This window comes from Madurella fahalii (assembly GCF_045866475.1).
Source record: "Madurella fahalii IFM 68171 DNA, scaffold_2, whole genome shotgun sequence".
Taxonomy (NCBI): Eukaryota; Fungi; Ascomycota; class Sordariomycetes; order Sordariales; genus Madurella; species Madurella fahalii.
In genome coordinates this window covers 8577147-8592604 of record NW_027263972.1, presented here as the reverse complement: position 1 = coordinate 8592604, position 15458 = coordinate 8577147, and the positions used below count along the sequence as shown (strand labels likewise).

At 56.8% G+C, this 15458-nt stretch overlaps 5 protein-coding genes across 5 annotated transcripts; 4 read left to right on the top strand and 1 right to left on the bottom strand.

Moving 5' to 3' along the window:
* Positions 1 to 454: 454 nt before the first annotated feature.
* MFIFM68171_05302 (uncharacterized protein) lies at positions 455 to 3047 on the top strand (the record flags this gene model as incomplete). The annotated part of the gene is made up of 2 exons (XM_071060722.1): positions 455 to 577; positions 648 to 3047. The coding sequence occupies 2 exons, from the start codon at positions 455 to 457 to the stop codon at positions 3045 to 3047; spliced, it is 2523 nt and encodes an 840-aa protein (XP_070916823.1).
* A 1093-nt stretch (positions 3048 to 4140) lies between these two features.
* On the bottom strand, positions 4141 to 5493 carry NOP13 (Nucleolar protein 13; the record flags this gene model as incomplete). Its single annotated transcript, XM_071060721.1, has 1 exon — positions 4141 to 5493. The coding sequence occupies one exon, from the start codon at positions 5491 to 5493 to the stop codon at positions 4141 to 4143; it is 1353 nt and encodes a 450-aa protein (XP_070916822.1).
* Positions 5494 to 6917: 1424 nt separating this feature from the next.
* STS1 (Tethering factor for nuclear proteasome sts1) lies at positions 6918 to 7977 on the top strand (the record flags this gene model as incomplete). The annotated part of the gene is made up of 2 exons (XM_071060720.1): positions 6918 to 6996; positions 7136 to 7977. The coding sequence occupies 2 exons, from the start codon at positions 6918 to 6920 to the stop codon at positions 7975 to 7977; spliced, it is 921 nt and encodes a 306-aa protein (XP_070916821.1).
* Positions 7978 to 9333: 1356 nt separating this feature from the next.
* RAD52 (DNA repair protein rad52) lies at positions 9334 to 11189 on the top strand (the record flags this gene model as incomplete). The annotated part of the gene is made up of 4 exons (XM_071060719.1): positions 9334 to 9341; positions 9416 to 10053; positions 10107 to 10142; positions 10195 to 11189. The coding sequence occupies 4 exons, from the start codon at positions 9334 to 9336 to the stop codon at positions 11187 to 11189; spliced, it is 1677 nt and encodes a 558-aa protein (XP_070916820.1).
* A 1305-nt stretch (positions 11190 to 12494) lies between these two features.
* ACO2 (aconitate hydratase) lies at positions 12495 to 14986 on the top strand (the record flags this gene model as incomplete). Its single annotated transcript, XM_071060718.1, has 2 exons — positions 12495 to 12539; positions 12596 to 14986. The coding sequence occupies 2 exons, from the start codon at positions 12495 to 12497 to the stop codon at positions 14984 to 14986; spliced, it is 2436 nt and encodes an 811-aa protein (XP_070916819.1).
* Between the last annotated feature and the right edge of the window lie 472 nt (positions 14987 to 15458).

Genomic DNA, 15458 nt, shown 5'->3' with positions numbered 1-15458 from the left:
ACACCATACCCGGCCGGCGGCCGCGACCTGCACCTATTGAAAGCAAGCAAACTCCATCTTCGTGCCTGAGGCCTCTGCGGTCGCTGCCTCCCCTCCAACGCTCCGACCATCCCGCCTCCTCACCTCACCTTTCCAAACTCAAACCTCTCCTCTTCATCCTGACATCCCGATACCCAGCGCTTCCAATCTCCAACGCAGCAATCCGCCGCCTCATCCGCTACAACCAGGGAGGCTAGCATCCTCTCCTGAGCGAGTAGCAGAGCGAGCAAGAGCATCGCCTGATAAGCAGCATTTGTGAGTTGTCGCCCGCACGCTGAAACCAATCAGCGGCTCGCTCGTGCCGCATGCTTCTCCGCACCCACGTCTTCCCATCATCACCGTCGTCATCGTCAACCACCGACCTTCCCATCTGCTGACCGGTACTTCCTCTCGCACTGCAGTCAAATCATCAACCATGGCGTCCACTTCACAGGTCACGCCAGATACCCTTGTCACCATCAAGGTGAACGTGGACGGCACCGCTCGCCGGTTCAAGCTACCGCTCCGCGATGTAGGCGTCAATGTGCTGGAGAGCAAGGTAGGTGCATCGTGCCCATCTCGATGAGACGCCGCGCTCTGCCGGAATTACACTGACAGCCTGGTGACAGCTGCGAACCATTTTGGATATTCCCGCCAGCGCCGAGGCCGTCTTCGAGCGATACTCCGACTCGGCCGGTGCGTTCATAGTTTTGGACCGAGCCAACGCGGCAGTCTACAAGCAGCTCTACCGCGCTGCCAAGGCAAAGCAAAAGCTCAAGCTCCGCATCACTGTCAAGGAGACCCCAACCGAGGAGACCCCAACCGAGGAGAAGACAGGCCCCAAGCCTGCCTCGGTGGAGGACGATGTGAGCGACGATGCGCCCCCGTTCGTCGGGCCCAGCGATAATGAGCGAGAAGCTGAGAAGCCGGTTACTGATACCTCCTCTACCACGCTCCCCGCGCAAGCGAATGAAGTGAAGGTCGAACCGGCTCCTGAGGAACCTGAGAAGCCCGCCACCTCCCTCGAAGAACTCCGGTCCATCAAGGAAATGTTGGAGGAGCGCCCTGTTGCCACGGAGGAATGTTCCCGGCCGACGCCACCCAGCACCTCACTCTTTACCGCGCCGATCGCTTTTGGAAGCTGCCCTGCGCTTCGCGGTAACTACGCCGTCTGCTGCAATAGCTGCGACCAGACCATTCCAGATGCCCATTACCATTGCTCGACCTGCGACGATGGCGACTTTGATCTCTGCCAGGAGTGTGTTGACCGGGGCACCACATGCAATGGCCCCAATCACTGGCTGATCAAAAGATTCGTCAAGAACGGCACCATCATCAACAGCACGACCGAGCGCCTCGCTCCCAAGCAGAAGCAGAAGGCTCAGCCGTCCGAAGCATCTGCCCAGGCGCCGCCTGTCCCAGAGAGGATCATCCCCGTCTTTAACGACTTCCTCTACTCTAGCATCCGCACGTGCAACTGCTGCGTGCAGGAGTTGCCCGAGGTCGACTTTGTCCATTGCACTACGTGCGAGGACTACGATCTCTGCAGGACCTGCTTTGCCAAGAACCGCCATGGCCACCATCCCAAGCATGCCTTTGTGGCAGCTGTCGAGGGCACCAGGCTGGAACCCGAAGTTTCTCGCCGCCTCACGGCCGGCCGTGGCCAGCCCCATAACGCCATCTGCGACGGCTGCGACGAGAACATCAAGGGCATCCGCCACAAGTGCTTGGACTGCCCCGACTGGGATTACTGCTCTGGCTGCGTGGTGAATGCTTCCTTCATCCACCCTGGCCACCGTTTCGTTCCCATCTATGAGCCGCTCGAGTATGGCGCCGACGCTCGGCTCCGGGCTATGGCCCGGCCCACCCATGCTGGAATCTGCTGCGACGGCCCCCTGTGCACGACGGCCCGCGACACGTCGACATACATCGTCGGCGACCGCTACAAGTGTGCCGTTTGCAATGACACAGATTTCTGCGAGGCGTGTGAGGCGAGCCCTGCCAACACCCACAACCGCACCCATCCTCTCATCAAGTTCAAGACGCCTGTCCGCCATGTGAGCGTTACCACCACTGGTGAGAACGACAAGGGCCGGCCGATGCCTACCATGGGTGACCGCGCCCGGTCTCGCCCGTCTGTCACGAGCTCCCGGGCTACCGAGACCAGCAGCTCACCGGTTCTCCTCACCAACGTCCAAACCGTGGTCGACGTCAAGCCGTCTGAGCCACCCGCCCCCGTCAAGGCCGAGCAGGAGAAGGAGATCGAGGTGAAGCAGGAAGTGGTTGGGGAGAAGCCTCTTGCTGCTGTGCGGCCAGTCTCTGTCAACGACCTCGATGCCGCGTATGTGCGAGACACTGTGGCAGATGGCACGCTCTTCGGACCCGATCACGTCTTCGAGCAGACCTGGACGCTTCGCAACACCGGCAAAGTCGCATGGCCGGCAGGCTGCTCTGTCAAGTTCGTCGGTGGAGATTACATGGGCCACCTCGATTCCAACCACCCCGCAGCAACTCGGGACGTCGAGTTTTCTTGCGAGTCCACTATCTGCTACGCGTCTCTCCTCCCTGGCGAGGAGTTCGACTTTACCGTGCTCCTCAGAACGCCCCATCGCAGCGGAAGGTTCGTTTCAAACTGGCGCCTGACTACCAAGGACGGCAACAAGTTCGGCCACCGCCTCTGGTGCGATGTTGTTGTCGAGAAGCCCAATGTGGTTCTCCCGCCTCCTGCAGTTACCGAGCCCGTGAAGCAGACCGATGAGAAGGAGGTTCCCAAGGCTGAGCCGGAGACTGAGCCTCAGCACAGCCAGATGATCTTCCCCAAGCTCGAAAAGGAGTCACCTATTGCCAGTGTCCACCAGGAGAGCAAGACTGAGTCTATCTCCGCCCAGGAGGACGAGTATGAGGACTGCGTGGATGATGAGTGGAACGAAGATGAGTCAGAGGAGGGTTTCCTGACAGACGAAGAATATGATATCCTGGACGCCTCGGATGAGGAGTCCCTCCTCGGGGGCCGCTCCAAGCAAAAGTAAAGAAGCAGCCCTCCGCGCGGTCCAACTCCCCCCGTCATTGGGTACCTGATCGGGCGTTAGAGTGAGTTGGTGGTTCATGAATGCTTGGGTTGGGGGATTTCATCTGGTTGGTTTTCGGTTTTTTGTTTTCTGTTACGGGGAACGGCTATGATTTTGCGCTCTTTGTGTCTGTTTGACTGATGTAACTGAGTCTTTGCGTTTTTCCTCTGGAGTTATTTCTCTACTCGCAACTAGTATCGGCCTTTCTTACAAGCTTTGCACGAGCTAGGACTCGGAGTAGGCGGTGCATGGCTCGCCTCACTTCTCTCGAGTGACAAGCAAAACGTTGGCTTGGTACGCAGAAATCAACATCTACGGTGGGCGAAGCACGTCGCATAAGCAGCCGTCTTGATTGGATTCTGCTTGACAGCTGCACACCTCATCCCTTCGGGATGACGAGGCGCGGGCAGAAAAATGGTCCGTCAGCTTACAGGGTGCTGCTGCTCCTTTCCTCTTGTTGTTTCTGGTCTTTCTGGCTTTTGCTGGTTTGCGGACTTTTCCTTTGCCGAACACGTCATTGCTTGCTGTTCAGATTGATGTCCACGTAGCTAGCTGCCGCTTAGGAGCTTTGCGAGTTAGGTCGTTGCCTATCAGGCCATTGAATGGCAAATCGTTCGTATTACGTGTTATCGCCTATGATGTGATGTGATGTAATGCTTTACTGGGGTGCCACCCTTTGATTTCCCAGCTCGATCAATGAGGACCTATGCAAACAAACGAAACGAAACTAAGGAAATATTTCATTCCCCGTCCCTCGAAGGAGGCGACTGTCCCTTCTCGTCTATCCTACCTGCAACGTAACCGTAGTTCTACACCTCCCTCTCCCAAGGGGTTTGCTCTGCAGAGTAGCGGGTCGTTTTTATCTCATCTGGCACAGATATGGATACCGAGACAAATGCAGTTCGCTTTCATCAGAGATACTCTCTGTCTAGGTAGGTAGGTAGGTACGGTGAGGTATAAGACAAATGGCGCTATTTCTCTCCTTGTCCCTTTACAAGCCAGAGAGGTATGGATCAGACCTTTCCCAGACAGACAAGAAAAGACAATTATTCGCCTAGTCGAAGGTTGTCTTCTTCCCCTGGTGCGCTACTGCCGCACCTGTCAGGCGGGCGACGCTGATGTCGTTGTGGTAGTTGATTTCCTTCTTTGGCTTTTCCTTCCTAGCGGTGGTGCCGTCTTGCCCCTCATGGTTACCGTCTCCATTTCTGGCGTTCGATTTCTGGTCCTGGTGGTTCTTTTGCTTTGCAGCGCCCTTGCCGAACCGTTTGTGGTAGCGCGTCTGGTCGTCCTCGGCGAGCTCGATCTTGAGGTTCCGCCCTAGGAGTTGGTTGACCCACCATTTACGGGTTCGTGTTCGGGCGGGTTCCTTGTAGGGTTTTTGCTTCTTTTTAGGCTTAGCGTCGTCGTCGTCGTCGTCGTCATTGTCGTCACCGCCGTTTCCATTTTCCGCGACGTCGTTATTGTTCGTAGCTTCCGGGCCATCTTTTGCTGTAGAGTCTTCCCCTGTGGGCGCCGGCCGCTCTCCGTCCACGTCCATGAAATCCTCCACACTGTCGACCGTCTCGCGCACTTTGACGAACCCCTTGACTGCCCATTGCGCTGCCTCCGGCTCCTCAAAGTTCACCCATCCGTAGCCTTTGCACTTGCCCGAGTCCTCGAACGTGGCCACTTTGATCCAGCGGATCTTGCCGCATTTTTCAAAGTGAGCGTGGAGGTCGTCTTCGGTTGTGTTGAAGGAGAGGTTGCCGACGAATATTTTTGTGCTGCCAGGGGACTTTTTGTTCGCATTGCTCTCTGATGTGTTCTTTCCAGTGCCTGCATGACCACCCACGGCATCCGCAGCAACCTCGGTTTCCTCCTTCTTCGGCCGCCCCTCGAAGCTCTTGCTGTCCTTGATCAGCAGCTTCCGCCCGTTCATCTCGGTCTCGGAGAGCGCAATCGCCGCCACGTTGGCCTCGAATGAGGTAAAGTCAACGTAAGCGAAGCCGCGGTTCTCCGTCGCCGTCTTGTTGGGTGCTTCTGCGGGTTTCTTGGTAGTTGGCATATGCACGCGCGTTATGGCGTCGTCAGTTATCGAACCGCCCGAGTTGTCCACGAGCCATTTGCGCAGCTCAGCCTTGGTTACGCTGAAGCGAAGGTTGCCGATCCAGACACCATGGGGGGAACGCTCCTTCTTCCTGCTGCTCTTCGTTCCGCCCGTTTTGCCATCTCCTTCATCATCGCTCGACGCTGGTTTGGCGGGCAGTGCCTTGCCTTTCTTGAGCGCGCGACGGGCCTTCTTGGATGGAGGCTCGGGGAGGGAGAGGTCGACCTGGATTTCGGTGATGGCCGACTTGCGCTTCTTTGAAGAGAAAGAGGCGGCTTTCTGTTCTTCTGTAGCGGCAGGCGCCGGGTCTTTTGTCGCCATGGTGCTATGTGCCACAATTGGTCTGGGGCGATTGGGGCTTCACACTGTCGACGGGTTCTCTGGAAGGGCTCACAAGATTTTTTTTCTTTTCTCCTTTTTTTTCTGGAAAATTTACTGGCGATAAGCGATAACGTTAAGACACTGCTCTCTCGTGGCAATGCGGGGGCGGGAACAGCCTCCCCGCCCCGCTGCGTTCCCAACGTTAAATTAATTGCTTCTGAGCGACACCTGCACCGAGCAACCCCCCATCAATGGTTATAATAATCCTGTTGAGTCTTAGTACGCTAGGTGGCGGACGATTCCCAGTGTAGTAGGGTTACTATTGTTTCCTTCCGCTCTCCCCATGTATCGCAATGCTCTGCATCAGATCTAGAACTAAAGGGTCTCGGGTCGCGGGAGTCCACAGGCGGGGCATCCCCACTAGGTGACCTGACCCGAGCTCAGGCGACAACTGCGCAAAGCTGCCCGAGCTTAATGGAGGGACTGGGTAGATTCCTGGATTCCATTCTCACCGTGCCGGTGAAGCACGCATTCTGATGCTACCAAGGCAGCTTTCATCGCCAATGCCAGCTCTGTTGAAGCTGGTTGCCGAGACCGTGGATCCAGCGCCACCGGCTGACGTTTGCTTCAATGGGGTAGCAAGGGAGGTTCCCTCGGACACGCGGCATGATTCCGGTTCTGGGGTTGCCCTTATCCAACTGGCCATTTGCAGTTCTGCACGAGCGAACTGAGTAATGACGGTCGAATCACCGAGCTAGGTCCCGACGGCTTCGTTGTCATTGACAACGCCCGAGTGGAGCCATGTTAGTCGGCACCCGAAGCCACTGAGATGCGGCAAGTCAGGTACCAATCCTTTTGTGCCTCAACCCTGTGATGCTTGGGCGGGTGAGTGCGACAGGACAGAGGCTGTCTTTCATTGACCGCTCCCGTCTTTCAGGAAAAGAAATGCCAAGTGGGCTGGCTTGTCGCCTAATCGTTCAGCCAGCAAGCCGACAGGTGCAGGTGCCCCTAGAACATGCGTTGCCGCAGGCAATCTAGGCCGGCCCCCTGCCCATTGCAGCTAAAGCAGCTAAAGCAAGGGCGCACAAAGACCCAATCCAGTTAGCCCGCTCAACCCCAGGAGCGCAGCAAACCCAGTAGCGGGCAAATTCCTCGAGACAGTTCGGTTCCACTTGCGCTCACTTGTTCTTCGAACACCCATCACTCTCCGACTGGCCCAGTTAGGTACAGTCCAGTACTTGAGGAACCAGGGTCGCCTGGGATGCTTTCCGCCGCACCTCCTCATTTTTCCCACCACTCCACAAACCTGCGCCGCAACCCTTCTCTTTTCTTCCTTCAACCTGAGCAATCTGCGAGTCGCTGAAGTCTCTGGCCATCCGCGCGCCCGCAGTCACCAGGCTGTTTTGAAAAACTCCCCGTCGACAATGAACGTCCTTTTGTCGCCGCAGCCTCCGCTCTTTCCCCATCAATACGAAACCGGTCGGCTCCCACCGCCACTATCCGGTAAGCTCATCTCCTCTCATTTCCCGGCTCGCCCGTTTCGTCAGCGGGCATCGGATCACCTGCGTAATCGTACGAAGCAGATGCCGCCATTTTGCGCTATGCGGGAAATCCGGGATCGTGTTTACTGACGCTTTCGCAGCTACACCTTGCAGCATGGCTTCAAGGAAGAGGAAAGCCGATGACGAGAACGATGAGATGTCGGTCTCGCCGCTAAGCTCACCAGCGACATCTTCGAGACAACTTGTGAGACCAGCGAAAAAGGTCCGAGGCGGAAACGACATAGCCGGGCGGCCGCTATCTCTCCCCCGACTCCTCGAAACCCTCGACAACACGCAGCTGCGGACCGTTCTTCAGAAGATCTGTGAGCGTCATCCGGATATCGGGCAGGAGGTTGTGACGAGCGCGCCACGGCCGTCAGTCGCCTCAGCGCTCCAGGTTCTGGGAGAATATCAGGAGAGATTGCGGGCTGCGGTTCCCTTTGGCCAGTCAAGTTCTGACTACACATACTTCCGAGTTAAGCATCCCCTGACTGCGCTCGTCGACGCCCTGTCCGACTTCACACCGCAGTTCCTCCCGCCGGTCGAACAGCAGACAAATGTCTCATTACAATACCTGGATGCTGCGACCAAGGTGATACATGACCTGCCCGACTGGGAGAGCCAACAAAATCGGCACCACAAAGACAACGCATACGACGAGATTTCGGGGGCCTGGGCGTTGGTGATCACGGAGGCAGCCAAGAGGGGAGGAGGATTCATTTTGCACACGGGCGGATGGGACCAGAGATTGGCCAAGCACAACCAACAGTCGGGCGGGAAACTGGAGCAGGCGATGAACGCAATGGCGACCGAGGTTGGATGGATAGGAAACAATCCGAACGGGCCGCCGCCCGGCCCGTCCGGCCTGTCGGACCCAAACTCGATTCTTAATCAGCTCATGAACGGCACCTACGGCTCGCCTGTCCGAGTCGGCCCCTTCTAATAGGCATCACATTGAGCCTGAGACAGTCTGGTCAGGACACACTGCCCGTACGGGTGGCAGCGACATTACGGAGACATCACGAACATTTCTTTCTTTTTTTTTTTCTTTTTATATCTTTTTCCTTTTTTTCGACACGAGGCATCGGGTGGCTGGGATAGACTTTTGGGGGACTCGGTACAGTGTCAACGGCGTTATGTCTTTCCATACCTCTGATATCCATCGTCATTTCCTATCAACATTCACTCCCGGTTGCGTTGCCGCCCTCATTCCCATAGTGGAATGCGTAAGTGGTATAGTGCATTTTAACGTGTCGTTTTTTTTTTTTTTTTTTTTTTTTTTTGGTTGTAATGGATTTTCGCTCTTTGTATCTCTCGCTCATCGTATCGTATTGGGTGGTGATTACTGTAGTTGGTGGTTATGGTTCTTGAATCGCTTGAATCTCACCTGTACATACAACAGCGGATGCTTTATCTCTGTTCTGGTCTCAACTCGCCTAGCAACACTTGGCCGGCGGCATCTCATCCTGATCGTGGTGATACCCCGCGTGACCACACACTTTGTCACTAGGTCTTAGATAGGCGATGGTAACTAAGGGACGGTGTCTCTTGTCGTTATGCTTCACCGAGAGGGCTCATGGGAAGAACATGGCGGATCGCCCGTCACGCAGGGATGGGGATCCGAGCGCGGCTATCAAGAACGAACGAACAGTACAAACCCCTGATCGCCAACTAAAACAGCCAGAGATCGTATTTGCTCTTCGACCTCTAATATATGGGATCGACGTTCAGGTCTTTAATGCTGACCTGTGTTGGTTTCTTGGGTTTGCGCATTTACCCGGTTTGGCGGTCTTGTGCTTTCAACTTTGGAACGATGACGACATGGTTGTTGCAGTCTTGGTTCTGTCTTGGTCGGATATATACCCAAGGGACCAAATCCAGGCCAAATTTTATGGAACGTAGGTTTCTCAAGTGCATTTGTGGGTTTACAATCAAATGCGCGCCTTATTTTACCAGAGCTGAGATATGGGATTTGAGGGCCAGCTCTGGGGCCTGCCTAAATTGGTAGTACTATTATTGCAGGCAGCCGACCCTAAATAATAGTGGGGTGAGGGGCAAGGTCCCAGGGCGCTGGGGCAACGGCCTCGCAACCCACGTGACAGCCTGTAGTAGACGTGCTCACCGCGTCTCTGCTCACGCGTCACCACTAAAGGCACCAACACTGCAAGCACACTTAAGACTTGCTCAAGGCGTTTCCGGCACCCGAATCGATATCTCTGATCCAAATACTTAGGCTCGTTTCCTCATATCCGCCCTGACCAAACCCATGAAAGAACTGCGTCGTTAATTCAGGTTCAGGATGCCTGCGTATGCTTCCCAACCGCGTGTCCAGCGCGTCGTTCATGGATACGTAGAGGTGATGCTAACGTGCCATGACTCAGCCCCGGTGATCAACACACGAGCATCGCGAACCCATTCCAGGAACCGCAACAGCGTATTTCCGAGTACACGGCGAAGGAGATTGCCACGCTACAGAGCCGATTGGAGAAGCAGCTCGGGCCCGAATACATCTCGTCGCGTGCTGGGCCTTCCGGACAAAAGGTGCACTACATTACGGCAGAGAAATGCATCACGCTCGCGAATGAGGTATTCGGCTTCAACGGATGGTCCTCGAGCATCCAGAATATCCAGGTCGACTTTGTCGACGAGAACCCTCAAACGCTCAAGATTAGCCTCGGCCTGTCGGTCATTGTCCGTGTCACACTGCGCGACGGAACATACCATGAAGACTTGGGGTACGGGCACATCGAGAACTGCAAGGGTAAGGCGGCCGCGTTTGAAAAGGCGAAGAAGGAGGGCACCACCGACGCCCTGAAACGCGCGCTGAGGCACTTTGGCAATGTGCTCGGTAATTGCATCTACGACAAGGCATATTTGGCCAAGGTCACCAAGATAAAGGTGGCACCCTCGAAATTTGACGAGAACTGCTTACATCGGCACCCTGGTTTCGTGGTCAAGAAGGAGGTGACGGAGAGCGATGCTTCCAAAAGTGACAATGCCGCACCGCCACCGCTCGAGTGTAAGTGAGGACGAAGCCATTGATGAGAAGTGCATGCTAACTTATGAGGACAGTACCATCTGTAGACTTGTTTGAGGACTTTCTTGGCGGTAAGGGTTCGAGATTACACATTTGTTAAATCCAGCTCACAGTATAGTGCAGAACTCGACGAGGCAGACTTCAATATATCCGAGGAGGGCCATCCCGATGAAATCGTCCTGCCAAACTCAGTCCACGCAGACTCAAACCGGTCTAATCTGAACAGTAAGAGCCACGAGCAAACAGGAAACAGCGGCAATAGCTCCATGCAGCCACCGGCGCGACCTCTAGTGAGAGCGGGCTCAACAGGCAGCATTCCCCCTCGACAGCCGCCACAAACGCCGAATCAGCAATCCGTGCGGCCGAACGCCAACCCATATCCCGGAGCCCAAAACCATGTGCCGCCTAGCGGCCCGCGTCCTCCACAACAATTCAACCAGAACCGGGCGCCTGCTCAACCTACGACTAGCAACACCAACCCCCAAACTCACCTGACCCCTCCGTCAGCCGCAGGTAACAACCCTGACGGCGGCGGCGAAACCGGTGGCTTCTTCTCAGCGCGAGCGGTTAGCCAGCTCCCTGAAAAGTCCCTCAAAGAGGGCAAGGTAGCCCCCAAAGCAGGCCAGGTGTTCAACCCGCGCCTCGAAAGTCCGTCGATCCGCAAGACGCCGGGTATCGACCATACAAAATCCAAGCCCGTCGCCCGAAATGGGCAGCACGTCCCGCCGGCGGGGCACCACTCTGATGACGGCCACGGTCCTGGCGCCAACAATAGCGGCGCAGGAGGAGCCCGACCTACGAACATAGGATCTGCGCCAGGACTGGGAGGGCAACCAGCTGTACCACGCCCGGTTGTCGCCGGCAGTGGCCCTCCGTTGGCGAGAGGAAACATGGTTAACCCGCAGCTGGACCAGACCAGGCGGATTGGGGCGCCGGGCTCGTCCAGTCCGCTTGCAAATCGAGGACAGTATAAGCCGCCGACTATGATGAAGAGGCCTGCAGCTGATGGACCTGCTGCGTCTGTCGAGGGAAGGCCGCCGTTGTCGGATAAGCCGAGTAACGTGCCTGTGAACGGAAATGGAGGTGCGCCGGAGGCGAAGAGGCAGAAGACTTCGTGAAAAGGCATGCCTGGAAGGGTTTTGGGATGATTATGCTGCGTAAAGCTAGATATTCTCTTAGGAGGCCATTATTTGCTTGCCCGGTGACCGCTGGATGATTTAGGGGCGGCGCCGGTTGCTCTCGGGGCGTTTCTCGTGTTCCTATCACGGTTAAGACGGGCTGGCGTATAGCGGCGTTTGCATGACATGGGCATTCCGTATATCGGGCTTTTCCTGGCTCTGAGGGAGGTAGATTGACTTAAGTTTTAACGGCGCAGGTTTGGTGGCACTGTGTGTGACGAGCTTCCTAGGTGTGAGAGATGTCAGTTGGAACCAGTCTGGTTCTTACTTGGAACGACCCAAATATCGAGGTCCTCGCACATTTATCTGCAGACGCTGCGTGCTGTCTTTATACTTTCCTATCGTTCTTGGGAAGGTTCTACATGGGCAAGGTCTCTTCCGGTCTTTGAATGACCTCGACTCCAATGATTGGACCCGATATGTCCAAACGATCTTAAGTGCGAGCTAACACCTATGTATGGAGTAGGTCTCTGGACTTACAGATTCCCGTCTGCACCCACCCTTTTAACATCAACAATCATTCCCGCACCTTCAACTTCTAATCTGGAGCCCGGTTTTGCGCAGTTTGCTAGTACGGCCGCGAGTAGGACATGAAACTGCTACAACCCTAACCTTAACACTTCACTCTAACAGCTGCGACGTCCAACGCAGCATCGCCAGACACATAGATCCGCTGCCAGTCTAGCGACTCGGGCTTGGAGGCGAAAATACGCCAGAATCCCTGCCATGCATGGCACAAATGGAACGTCCCTGAGAGTCGCATCCCGACAAACCGGTAGGATATCTACACGCACGCATAGCGGTTTTGATTAACATCACCGGAACTGTGATTGGTTGATATGACGGGTGATCGCTGTGGGACCCTTCTCTTGTAAGTCTCCGTGGCCGGGCCTGTCACCTGTCACTTCGATGCATGTGCGCTTCTGCTGGTTACCTACAGGTACCTAATGTATGGTACACAGTATAGCAGCTTGTTTCACGGAATCGTCATTAGACGAACTCAATACAGAACAGGCAAGACAAAGAAGACCCCGTTTGAATACTGTGAGCTTCGAGAAATCAAATGCCTTCACAACCCGGAAGACGTCGTAAACTGCGGGCTTCCCCAGGTTCCCCGGATTTTGACAGGCCGCAATCGGACCCTTGAAACGACCCCGGGCGATTGGCGCAAAACCAATATTTTTTTCCTCGAGGCATCACCGTGAACCCCGCCAACCGACTCACTTGGCCAGCCAGGGAGCAACCATGAGGCCAATTGATCTCGCCAGCCGGTCAGGCGTAGCCCTGAAGGTAGTGTACTTATCGGCCACCGATGAGCGCCCCGAAATGCTAATAAAACCCTTCAGAGGGCCGTCCAAGCCCAGCAGCTTCGCCGTGTCGGGAGCACGCGACCTTACTCCAACGGCCCCCTGTTGCCGCCGACGTACGAGAAACTTTACAACAAGTACTCGGAGGTCCGCCGGGTGCTGGGCGTGCAGCGGCTGACGCTCGCCGAGAAGATCCTCTACAGCCATCTCGACAATGTCGAGGAGTCGCTCCTCTCCAACACCAACGGCGGCCGCGACATCCGGGGCAAGGCCAACCTCAAGCTCAGGCCCGACAGGGTCAACATGCAGGACGCCTCGGCCCAGATGGCCCTCCTGCAGTTCATGTCCTGCAATCTATCCCACACCGCCATCCCGGCGAGCATCCACTGCGACCACCTGATCGTTGGCGAGCGCGGCGCCGATGACGACCTGTCTGCGGGTATCAAGACGAACCAGGAGGTCTTTGACTTTCTCGAGTCTGCAGCCAAGAAATACGGGATAGACTTTTGGCCGCCGGGCGCGGGCATTATCCACCAGACCGTCCTGGAGAACTACGCTCTCCCAGGCCTGATGATGCTGGGAACAGACAGCCACTCTCCCAATGCGGGCGGTCTTTGCACCATCACCATTGGAGTGGGCGGCGCCGACGCCGTCGAGGCCCTAGTCGGCGCTTCTTGGGAGCTGAAGGCGCCCAAGATCCTGGGTGTCAGGTTGACTGGCAAGCTGAGCGACTGGGTGTCTCCCAAGGACCTGATCCTCCACCTCGCCGGCCTCCTTACCGTACGGGGCGGCACCGGCTACATCGTCGAGTACTTCGGCCCCGGCGTCGAGACACTGAGCTTGACGGGGATGGCCACGGCCAGTAACATGGGTGCCGAGATCGGCGCTACCACCTCCATCTTCCCCTTCACCGAAGCCTCGAGCCGGTACCTCAAGGCGACCCGGAGAGAGAAGGCTGCTAAGACCGCTGCGCTTTTCCAGAGCTTCCCGGGCGCCGGCGCCGCTGAGGATGCCTTCTTCAAGTTCAGAGCCGACGAAGGTGCGCAATACGACCAACTCATCGAGATTGACCTCTCCAAGCTCGAGCCGCACATCAACGGCCCCTTCACCCCGGATCTCTCGACCCCGCTGTCCCAGTTCAAGGCGACAGTGCAGGAACAGAAGTGGCCCGAGAAGCTTTCTGCAGGTCTCATCGGCAGCTGCACCAACAGCTCGTACGAGGACATGACGCGCGTCGAGAGCATCGTCCGGGAGGCCGAGAAGGCTGGCCTGAAGCCCAAGGCCGACTTCTACATCACCCCCGGAAGCGAGCAGATCCGCGCGACGCTCGAACGAGACGGCACGCTCGAGACGTTCACGGAAGCCGGGGGTATCGTCCTCTCCAACGCCTGCGGCCCGTGCATCGGGCAGTGGAAACGCAGTGACGGGGTAGAGAAGGGCACCGTCAACGCCATCCTCACGTCGTACAACCGCAATTTCCGCGGCCGCAACGACGGCAACCCCGAGACTATGAATTTCCTCGCGTCGCCCGAGATCGTGACGGCCATGGCCTACGCCGGGTCGACCACCTTCAACCCCATGACCGACTCCCTCACCACGGCCGACGGCAAGGAATTCCGCTTCCCGGCGCCGCGCGGCCTCGAGGGGCCCGAGACGCCCTTTGACCAGGGCAAGGAGGTCTTCCGCGTCGCGTCGCAGCAGCCGAACCCGGACGTGCAGGTGGCCATCTCGGCCAGCTCGGAGCGGCTCGCCCTGCTCGAGCCGTTCAAGCCGTTCCCGGAGTCGGACCTGACGGGCCTGCGCGTGCTGGTCAAGGTGGCGGGCAAGTGCACGACCGACACCATCTCGGCGGCGGGGCCCTGGCTCAAGTACAAGGGCCACCTGCCCAACATCAGCGCCAACACTCTCAACACGGCCGTCAACGCCGAGACGGGCGAGGTCAACGCGGCGTACGACCTCGACGGGACCAAGCACACGATCCCCGAGCTCGCGCGCAAGTGGAAGGGCGAGGGCCGGCCGTGGCTGGTGGTGGCCGAGCACAACTACGGCGAGGGGTCGGCGCGCGAGCACGCCGCGCTCCAGCCGAGGTACCTCGGGGCGAGGATCATTGTGTGCAAGAGCTTTGCGCGCATCCACGAGACGAACCTGAAGAAGCAGGGCGTCGTGCCGCTGACGTTTGCCGAGCAGGCGGATTACGACAAGATCGCCGCCGGGGACGAGGTCGCGACGGTGGGGCTGTACGACATGCTGAAGAATGGCGGCCAGGGCGAGGTGAGCTTGCGGGTGACCAAGAAGGGCTCCGGCGAGGAGGTCATGATCCCTGTGAAGCACGCCGTGAGCAAGGACCAGGCCAAGTTCATCCTTGCCGGGAGCGCATTGAATATGCTCTCGAGGGGCGTGCAGGCTTCTAGGTTGACTTTTGAGGTATGAAGCGGGCGAGCTTGCAGCGTTGATATTGGAGTTTCTGGATCATTCATGAAGATGATTGGGCATGGTTTGGTAAAACAAGAATATACCTTATCTCATTTGAAGTCTGCTTGCAGTTTTGCGAGAGACTTGCCTATAGATAATTTACGCGGTATAATTACTTACCCACTGCAGCTGCGCGATCAGGAAGAAAGGCTGATGAGACGGAATACAAGATGAGATTAGAGCCTGCGCTAGCGACCTACAGGGTACATACTAGCCCACTTCCCGGTGTTTTAGGTATGTTAGGCTGCTGGTGCGCACCTATATACCGCATCGGAATTGAGGTTTCTCACGCTGCTCTGCCCCCTGTAATTACTCCAGGGCTAACTTGGCTAAGCCTAGGCGAAGCCGAAACCCACGCACCGCCCCAGACTAATCAACGCCAAGGTCGGTGAGCTTGGTTCAATTGTTTGTGATGAGGTAATTAGAATCC